A 9,851-nucleotide genomic window follows, 5' to 3' on the forward strand; every position below is an offset into this window, starting at 1 on the left:
TAATGCGTATTTTTACTTAGCACCATGCTTTATTCTGCTACTTTTTCCCTCACCCTTTTTAATGATCTCTTTTATGTTGGAGTATCAAGCATCAGAATACTTCAATGATAAGGATTCCCCTGGAATAGAAAAGATACTTTCTAGGGTTTTTTTTCCTTGGAATTCTGTCTTATGAATCTTCTTGCACTGGAAACATAAAATACCAGAGACATGAGACATAAGCAGTGCCATTTATTGAAGCTTGAAACAAATATGTCATCATAGTTTGCTTTTTAAACCTTGAAATGTTAGAACAAGCAGTGAATGTGCCAAATACACATTTTTTCCTGAGCAACCTGTTGAAGCTGACGTGTCTCAGGCTAATATGATAATATAATGATATTACGCCTCTGCACTTAACACTCTATTCAGTTTTAAGAATAGTGACCATCTGGGTTAGGATCATAAATCCACCTTTCCTTAAAAAGAGATACGTCATAAGAAAGGAATCTTGCTAAATGCGTGGCAGAGGTGACTGCACATATTATTAGCATAGAGGAGATACTAGGCTGATGAGTGCCATGTAAGAACCTATGTAAAATACAGCAGTAGCACTGCTCTATTAGAACAGTTCATGTTGTTGTCACAGTCTTTTCCCTAAAGTTTTAAGCTGGGAGAGCGATGCACTCAATGCATTGCATCGTGTTTAAGCACAGCGGTGACTGTGCTTCCCTGGGTAGAAAGATTATTTTGATTAATGTCCATAATATAATTTATTCACTTTTATGCTTTTCAAATGAAATTACAGCTCCCTGAAGAAAACAATGAAGCCAGAAATGGCTTTACTCCTCACTAGCCATAATGAGCACCGGAAGGGACAAGCCTCCCAGGCACTTTTCCTCCCACCTGCACTATATCCACTCAGTCAGCCCCTTTCTTATTAGCTTACATACCTGATGGCCCAATTCTGCTGACCTCTGTGGATAAAACGTTGCAGGTACCTCTGAACACAGAAGAGTCTGACTCTGAAGTGAATCTAACTTTGTCCTGCCCAAATCCTACAAGATGCTTCTGGGAACATCAGAAGCATCTGCACTGTCCACCAGTCTAGGTTGTTTGGCCATTAGAGAACTGCCTTGGATGTAACAGTACAGGCTCTGCTCTTCACAATGCAGCCTGAGGCCAAGCCCTGCCCAAATGCTTCCTGAATCAGATGGGACACCTCCACTCCTTCATATGATTCAATATTTCTGTGTCCAGTGGAATAAGAACTGCCCAGATTTCTATTGCTCAAAAGGTCAGTAGCCATACAGGACCTCAGAAGGACATAAGCACACTGTGAAACTTAAAAAGCATTATGTCTGGCATTGGCCAGCAACACCATAGACAGGTATTATTTTAAGAGTATCTGCATGTATGCTATGTACACACATGCATGTGCATGCACCATTGTAAGTCATCCCCCACATCTGTTATACTAGCACCATATTTTTAACAGTGGATTTTAAGTTTTATCAGCACCTATAACTGGGGTTATATTGCCATCACAGGAGTTAATAAATCTAACCTTACCATGCTGCATATCCTGAACTCCCAGAGACTTCAAGTGAAGAAGTGAGCCCTTAGCCAAAGGTCACAAACCTATGAAAAAGGACAATTAGACTTGTGGCCATCATTAGATTAATACATTATAGCCAGGCCCAAATATTTCTATTAACTTTCATAAAAGTCTGTCTAGAAATAGGGCTATTGCTAGTCGTAGCTCTGTAAGTGTAGTGACACTTGGATTCATGGCTGTGTGTCTCACTACACTGCATAAAATACGACATTTCCCTGTTTTACAATCTCAAATTGTCAGATAGCTAGGGAGTAAATCTGCGATTTTCAGAAGAGTGTGAAGAACCAAGGTGTCCAAATCCTACTGAATTTCAAAGGAATCTAAATGTCCAGCTCTTTAGAAAATGCCCAGCTTTGCTTCAAAGTGTCCAGTCTGGTCTCCCTAAAGTTTGTTCTGCCATTTTCTTCAATAGCAAAACAGGTACACTATTTGGCTAGTGCTCTCCTAATGCCTGAGGCCCAGAGCTACACAGATACTCCGGGTCTCAGGCTCCTGTCCCAGGTGCCCTCACCCTCACTATGATCAAAGATTTGCACTGGGGGAAAAGTTTGCTGTGAGTGAGGTGATAAAGTACTCTTGTGGATGTGGGCTTACACTCTACTAGGAGATACTGGATTAAATGATAGCTCTGTCACTGAATATTGGTGTGAATTACAATCCATCTGTTAAGGTGGTAGATGCCAACAGCTTTGCTTTCATGATGCCAAGAAATGTTGCTTAAAACATATTTGGGAACTTAACATCCCATATTTGGTGGGGTTTTCAGGTTACAGCAAGACATTTGTAGCAGAAGAAAACTGGCCAGGACAGACTATTGCTGAGGTATCCTCTAGAGGTTCAGCGAAGTACTAAATGAACATTTTTTCTTTTGAAAAACGCAATGTTTCAATTTGTCCTGCTTATCATAATCAGTTATTATAAAACTCTGCTTTTAAATTCATGAAGTGAGCAAACAATTTGGAGAAACACTGCCACTTCACCTTGATTCCTAAAAACAGAAAAGTGAGTGAGCACAGGAGGATCTGGCCCACAGTGCAGGTCTGTTTCTGCTGCCCCATTGGCCACCTTCACTCAGCACTCGAGTAAGTGGTGCTGCTGTTTCAAGTGGGTTTCGGAAAAGAGATGAAATACAGAACAAGTGAAATATTCATTTAAAGAAATAAAAAAATTCTGGCAAGCTTGTTTCTAGTCTCTATGCATGCCTAAGAAGTACTAGCTGCTGGTACATTGCAAATTGTGTTACAAATTTTGGACTATTGCAGAGAAAAATTTGAAGCAGTAAAACAGGACCGATAACCCTAAGGGATGTGTTTTCCCAGTTTTGATCACAGATTTCCATTTACATTGGATGGTTCAGAAAAAAAAAGGAGCATAAAACCTGTAAACACAAGCCCTACTCAAAACAACTAGATAAAAACCAGCTAGTGCCGAGAAGCTTGGTTGTTGTTTTCTTGGTTTTGAGGTGATTTTCTTCTAGATTTAATGTAATTTTGTCGTTTGAGGCCTCGCTGATCCCAGTATCTTGCTTTGTTACGAATTCGGGGCTGGCTACACGTGAAGCAGCACTGAGTCTGTATTGATGGCAGCAAGCACTTGCCAATGCCTTTCAGCCTCTGGCAGAAGTGAACTGACAGTTGGTCTTTGCTGCAGGGTAGCCCTATGGTGGAGAAGATGAGAAGAATTAGCTATATTTTGCTGACAAATTATCTGTATTTCTAGAATTTTAAACTGCTTTATGCCAGACAGTCATGCCTGTTAAGGCTCTTATTTACGATGGCTTTCTCTTCCTTTGTATTATGGGTCAGCTTGATCCCCCTGAAATTTTAGGACCTTTAAGTGAAGAGGTCCTATTAAACTTCACATGACCTTCTGTCTTGGAAAATACAACACTCTTTATTACCGTTCAGTGAGGCTTTACTTTTGCAGCAGACATAGCTGATCTATGTTTTTCACTTTAATATTTCTGCTTTTAAGAAGTACCAGAGAAAGTCTAGCAACAATGATTTGTGAGTCTGGTACTTTCATGTTCTTGTAATAGTGCATTTAAGACAAGCGCAATGGGCTGGCAGTATGCTGCAGAGCCATGCAGGGCAGGCAGAAGACTGTAGACAAGGCACGTGCAACTATATGTTCAGCTTGACTGTGCTTCAATTTCTGCAGCACCAGAATAAGCCAGGGACTGGTACTGTATGTATTATGGTGCTGATAGGTACGTGGTAGCTTTAATAAAATGAGATGTGTCAGATTTAGTTAGATATTACAAAATGGGGGACCTCAGCTGCAAGAAGAGATGACTAGGGGGAGAGTCAAAGTTTGCAAAAGCAGGAAGGTGGTGGATTAGCTGAATGCAAGGCTGTTGTTCAGCAAATCCCTCAACACTGGAACTAGGGAAACTCAATGGAACTATAAAGGTAGTTTAAAACAGATAAAAGAACTTCTTTTCACAGCAGGCTGTGAACCTCTGGAACTTGCTGCCAGAGGAGAGGGTGGAAGCAGACAGCATTGCAGGGTCAAAAACGGATGCAACTTATTCATAGAAAAAGTTCCATAAATTTAAACTAAAAGGCACTGAAAGGGGTGCCTTTAATAGCTCTAAAATGCTGGGAGTGCTGGAGGAATACCATGGAAATGAATCACAGGGAAGGACTAAACTCCTGTATTCTCCCTAAGTAGCATTTTCTAATGCCGTTGCTGGAGACACAATATTGGGCTGCATGGACCACTGGTCTACCCAGTAGGGCATTTCTTATGTTTTACTGGCCCCTTGAGATTTTATTCACAGAATTAACTATTACTAATCTGTGTAGGTAGTATTTATCTGAGTCTGTCTTTCTGAACATGAGAGGGACAGGAGGTAAGCAGACCAATTCAACCCCAGGGCAGAACATGTGCTAAAGATCTTTGAACAGCAGGAGGAGTGATGCACCACTTTCAAGTGTATGCCAGATCTGCCCTGCTCTCAGGAGTCAACCTCTTGTCTCGTTGCCAGATTCAACCCTTACTTTTGACTTGCGAGAGGGAAGAATCCTCCTCCAAAAGGCCTTTGAAGGCTCTTCCAGAAGGACTCTGAGCTGTTGCTGTTCTTACCTGAGGGTACCTGCTGGATACTGCAGTACACAGACTACAGATAAAGATACCCTTCTGTAAGCTTCCTCCCTCCCCTGCCACTTATTTTCTGGGCTATTACCATCTACACAACTGGGCTCCTGGGCCCTTGAAGGAGAGCGGTACAGGACACCCTGAGTCACAAGAGGACTTCTCTCCACCTCTTCATTTTGGAGACAGTCTCACCCTGTGGGACACTGAATTCATAGTGCCAAGATTGTATCTGGGTTCACTGCCAGTCAGATTTTTCTTACAGTGTCTGTCTCACTTCGCTTGCCTGCACTCCCAGTCCAGAATTTGCAGTTCCCATAGGGGTATCTGTCTTAAGAAATGGCATCTGTTTGGGCTCGCAGCATGTCTTTCCACAGCCCTCAAGGCAGCCTGTGAGTTACCTAAAACAGGTCAATTCAAGCAGACCTATTCATTTCATTGTGGCATCATAAATTAGGGATGCAGGCTCAGAGAACTGCATTCCCCATCAGGGCCAGTAGGGCTGGAGAACCTGACAACATGATTCTGCCAACGGTGAAGCTGAGCAGTAGCAGGTTAGGTTGACCTATAATTACTGAGCCTGTAGTATTCACAACAAGCTGATAAATCGGGTCTGCTTCCAGTTTTTGCAGAATCTCAGCACAAATGGAGAGCTTTTTGGAAACTGTCTGATGCAAGTGTATTATCATACCTGTACTTTTCCTGCACTCTTGCAGATTGCATTTCTGAATCTCTGTGGGCTTGGGTTTATCCACACACGTACTGTCATCTTCAGTTTCATTAGTTTCTATATTCATGCACTTCACAGTTCTTTGCTGAATGCCCCCTCCACAAGAAACAGTGCACTGAAAGAGAGTAATTTTAACATATATAAAAGTCTTTTACATGGAAATTGTGTAATATGCCAATATTTCAGCTGTAATGTGACAGAAAGCTAAAAATGCTGTATGATCCGGAACCAATGACACTAAAGTACTTTGTGTACTGCATTCTCCACCCAGACACCTCCATGGTGCATTGTGGCCAGATTTGGCAGGATACAGTGGAGGGGTAAATAGTACAAATGCAGCATCTTGCAATGTGTAACCAGGGTGAGAGGACTGTTTTCTACGGAGGAGGATGATCTGTAATGCCAGTCCTACAAAGTAAGAGAGTAGTAATCCAAATTAGTACGGCACACTGACATTTTCTGTTTCCTGTGTTTTCTCACCATCTAAATTAAACGTGAATAATCAATTGCAATGTTAGGTCTAGAAATGACCAAGCTGAAGATTTCAAAAAAGCTCAGTGAGATGTTTTTTCTTTGGTGACATTTACACTATGGTTACCCTTTCTTTATGACCACAAAACAATTGCCAGCTGCTTGTTCTGATGGCACACAGATGGCCATAAAAAAAGAACATTTTCCTGTACTATTCTGTAAATGTACTTAATTCTTCCGACATCCCAGAGCATCTGAGAATTCCAGTTAAATTTAAATTCTTTTTCTCTTCAGATAAATAGTGGCCAGCAAGATAAATACTTCAACAGACAGAGAACGCTAGCTAGTGCTGAAGACAGGACTGGTACCTAATACCTAATTTTCTGCAAATTATCCTCTCTCTAATGTATATCTCTGTGCATAAGACACAATATTACTGGTGTGAAGTACATTCAAAGGTCTTAGGTACTCCTGCAGCAACTTTAGATTAATGTTTAAAATAGTTTTTTTATAAAGTAAAATAAATGGGATTAATAAATCAGTAAAATAGCTGCTATACATTTTGGTATTCAGTTGCTTATTTTATGCATGTCCCAACATTTTCACTTCCATATTTAAGTGTTAGAGTTACACTAACTCTACATTACATTGTACTCATATCCCATCTAATGGCTTTGTGTCAAAAACAACTCACTAAATTTTCTGTGTTAAATGACTCTCCGTTATTTCCTTATTTGTGGCTCCTGGCTTTTGGTGTACTTTCAACATTCTCTTCTGCTGTGAGGACTATTTGTAATGTATGAATAGGTTTGTTAAGGAAACTGGAGGGAAAGGTTTATTAGATATACTGGTTTCTTTATGATTAAATATGTGTTGCAGATACTGGAAGGTTCCCCAAAGATACAGCCCATGTTTGTCAATTAGAGTTCCAGAAGCCAAAGTAGAGGGCTATTGGTCAAAATTCAGAATTTCTGTTTGTGTAGGCAAGTCCAATATTCCACAAAGTTGCTTTAAGGGTCACCCCCCAACCGCTCAAAAAATAGTCTGGAGCAGTAAAACATTACAATAACTGGAGAGGCTCTGGAAGCACAGACAGATCAAACAGCCTGGCTGTACTTGGAAGGATTCAGCTAGGCATGTTATCAGGGACTTTTATTAGCAATTCAAGTTTTTCCCTCCCTCTCTAAAGATGCTCGTCCTGTCATCCTCTTGAAATGTTACCTGATTCTATATCTAACCGAATATGGTTGAATTTACTACCCAGTAGCCTCTTCCAGTGGAAAACTTCAAATTTGTAATGGAAGAATGTCAATGGTAACTCCTTTTTCATTAGAAAAGGAAAAAAAAAAAACCCCACAGCCCTCCATCCAACTACATCTAATGCAGCAAAAAAAAGTAAAAGCTACAATGTCTATCACCTGAAGGAACTGTGTTAGCCTGGCTCTGAAATGTTTAGTAATATTTTCAAAAGATCTTCTTTTGTAACTCCAGCTGTGCATAAGAAACTATACTTGCCATAGGCACTGAGGTTCACAGAGAAGTGGATAATATGACTAAACATGGCCAACTCAGGATAACAAATAAAACAAAAAAGAACTGAATCCTACCGGGCCCCATGCCTGGTTAATCCACTGCGTACAAGGCTGCCTGTTACATGATGCAATGGCATTAGGTCTTTTTGTCCAGTCACAGTAGCCTTCTTCTGGGCAGTAGATACGTCGCTTTTGCTGGCCACCACCACATGTTCTCGAACACTAACAAAAGAGGTGCACAAACCCATGAGGAGAGAGGTGGAAATGGATGAGAACCCAGAAACAGACCATAAAGACAGTAGGAAATGTTCTTTGTTTAGAAATGTGGAGCCACAGGTAACAAGAAGCATGTCACTGACCCATGTGATTTAGAAAGATGTACAGGCTAGCCTGCATATCAAGTATTACAGTCCCAATATGAAGAAAAGCTCTTCATATTGGGAATTGAGACATTTATTTCATCATATGCTTGGAAAGAGACAGGGAAGAAGCCATTATCGGTCCAAAATACTTGGGGGAAAGCTGTTCCTGACACGTATTAATGCAAGGAATATAGGACAGCATGGAAGTGGCAACATAGAACAGGCAACACAGAACTGCTCATGCAGCACCTCTGGCAACAGTAACTTCTCCAACAAGAATGAGATTGGAAGTTACATGTCTGCAGGATTAATCTGTTATATTTACTGAAGACAGTACAAGTGCATGAGGTGCAACACCTCATTTTTATGAGGCGGTTGGGGACATTTGAATTCACCCAATCCATACAATAAATTAACTGTTTGGCAATAAAAGCATCATACAAAGACAGTGACCCAGGTTATTTTTTTAAACATTTTTTTTGTCCACATTGTAGTATTACTTACCAACTGATTTGTTACTATTATTCACTAGCTCTGCAGTAGAGCCTGCTTGAAATACACAAAAGATTTTGTACTCTGACATGAAATAAGATACCAGATATACTTTGAATAACGCATTGTTCCTGTCCTACAAGGAATTGCATCCCTATGGACATAGGACCAGACCTGACATCTGATAAATGAACCTTTTCAATCCAATTCTATCCAGTATCCTTAGCATGAGAACAACTGCCAGGGTTGGACAAGCGTTTCTATAAAATATTTTAAGTGGCAAATGGGTGCAATCATTTGGCTACTCTTATTTTTTCAGCCCTTGCTGACTGCTCTGACTGGAAATCCACATCCTGGTCTCTTCCTTACAGCAGGGGTGATTTGTCAGTGGCCTGTAAGGAAGCAATGTGATCACCTCCCTTGAAATCCAAAAGCATCAGGTCCACAGTGCCACAAACATTGTGGCACTTTCTCCAAAGCTGCTTTTAGTGGGAGTAAACACTAAAATGTAATCAGACCACGTGCTTTAGCTGACATAAATATGTGCCTGGCTGCCTATTTGGCACAGATTTATAAAATCTAAAAACAGATTTATTAAATCTGTTGGCACAGATTTATATTACAAAGTGACCCAAACGTCAGATTTATCTTACATCTGATCTAAGTCTCTGGTCCCATAAAATTGCAGCCCAAAAGTGTAAAGGACAATTCTGAATTAATCATAATGATAAAGCAACATTAAAATGGCAGCAAAAGGGATCAGTCTGAATGAATCACATTTACTGATCCAGTAGGATAGCTAAAACAAATCTTCTTCCAGGCCATCTGCTTCTCTCTTTCAGGGTATGGTAATTTACAGCTCTAGCTGTGTATCACATACAAACCTAAGAATGATTCTGGGAAGTCTTATGAATGTCTATGATAATTTTTGCTGTAACCATACACAAGGTCCGCAGAGCCTCTGAGTGGTCCTAACTGCGTGTCTTCCTTTGAGTGAAAGTTTACCTAACAGCATGGGATCTAACAGCCACCGCTAACTGACAACTAATTGTTCATTCCCAAAGCTTCTTTTAAAGAACAATACCTCATTCCAGGGCTCCACATGCCACTGCAAGCAAGGCTCCACGTTACAACTAGTGTTGAGTTGTGGCTTATATCCAAGTAACTGGCAATGAAAAGGCCTTAGAAGTCGCTTTTCACGAACATCAATGCAGTGAACATCTCGGGTCTTGAATCCACCGTTGCAGCTAGCAGAGCACTGTACACAAAATAGAAAGGGGCACATCTCCAAATGATGTTCTGCTGAGCAGCTGTCCCTTCCCCAGTCACAGAGGAAGAGGACAGCCTGAGCTTTGAGCATCCTGACTCACAGAGGGAATTTCCAGTTTACCATAACAACAATCTGTTGTTAGGTTTAAAAACTGTGGTTTTCATCATAGCAAATCAGAACACACCATACAAATATTTCCCTTTCTTCACTGGAACATCTTTAATAACACAAATGCATATTTAATTAGGAAATCTTGCCAGTTATTTCCAAAATGTCATAATGAAAGAGTCATAATGCAATA

The 9,851-nt window shown here is 40.6% G+C and overlaps 1 protein-coding gene across 1 annotated transcript in view; it reads right to left on the reverse strand.

Moving 5' to 3' along the window:
- Positions 1-221: 221 nt before the first annotated feature.
- The window catches only part of ADAMTS12 (ADAM metallopeptidase with thrombospondin type 1 motif, 12), a 175,443-nt gene continuing 165,813 nt past the window's right edge, over positions 222-9,851 (reverse strand). The window contains exons 21-24 of the mRNA XM_009318458.1: positions 9,365-9,538; positions 7,502-7,648; positions 5,385-5,538; positions 222-3,254 (exon numbers count right to left, since the gene is read on the reverse strand). Coding sequence (XP_009316733.1) covers positions 3,019-3,254; positions 5,385-5,538; positions 7,502-7,648; positions 9,365-9,538 — 711 coding nt within the window. The 3' untranslated portion in view covers positions 222-3,018. The remainder of the gene's footprint in view (positions 3,255-5,384; positions 5,539-7,501; positions 7,649-9,364; positions 9,539-9,851) is intronic.

This window comes from Pygoscelis adeliae, unplaced genomic scaffold, assembly GCF_000699105.1.
Source record: "Pygoscelis adeliae isolate BGI_AS28 unplaced genomic scaffold, ASM69910v1 Scaffold272, whole genome shotgun sequence".
Classification (NCBI taxonomy): Eukaryota; Metazoa; Chordata; class Aves; order Sphenisciformes; family Spheniscidae; genus Pygoscelis; species Pygoscelis adeliae.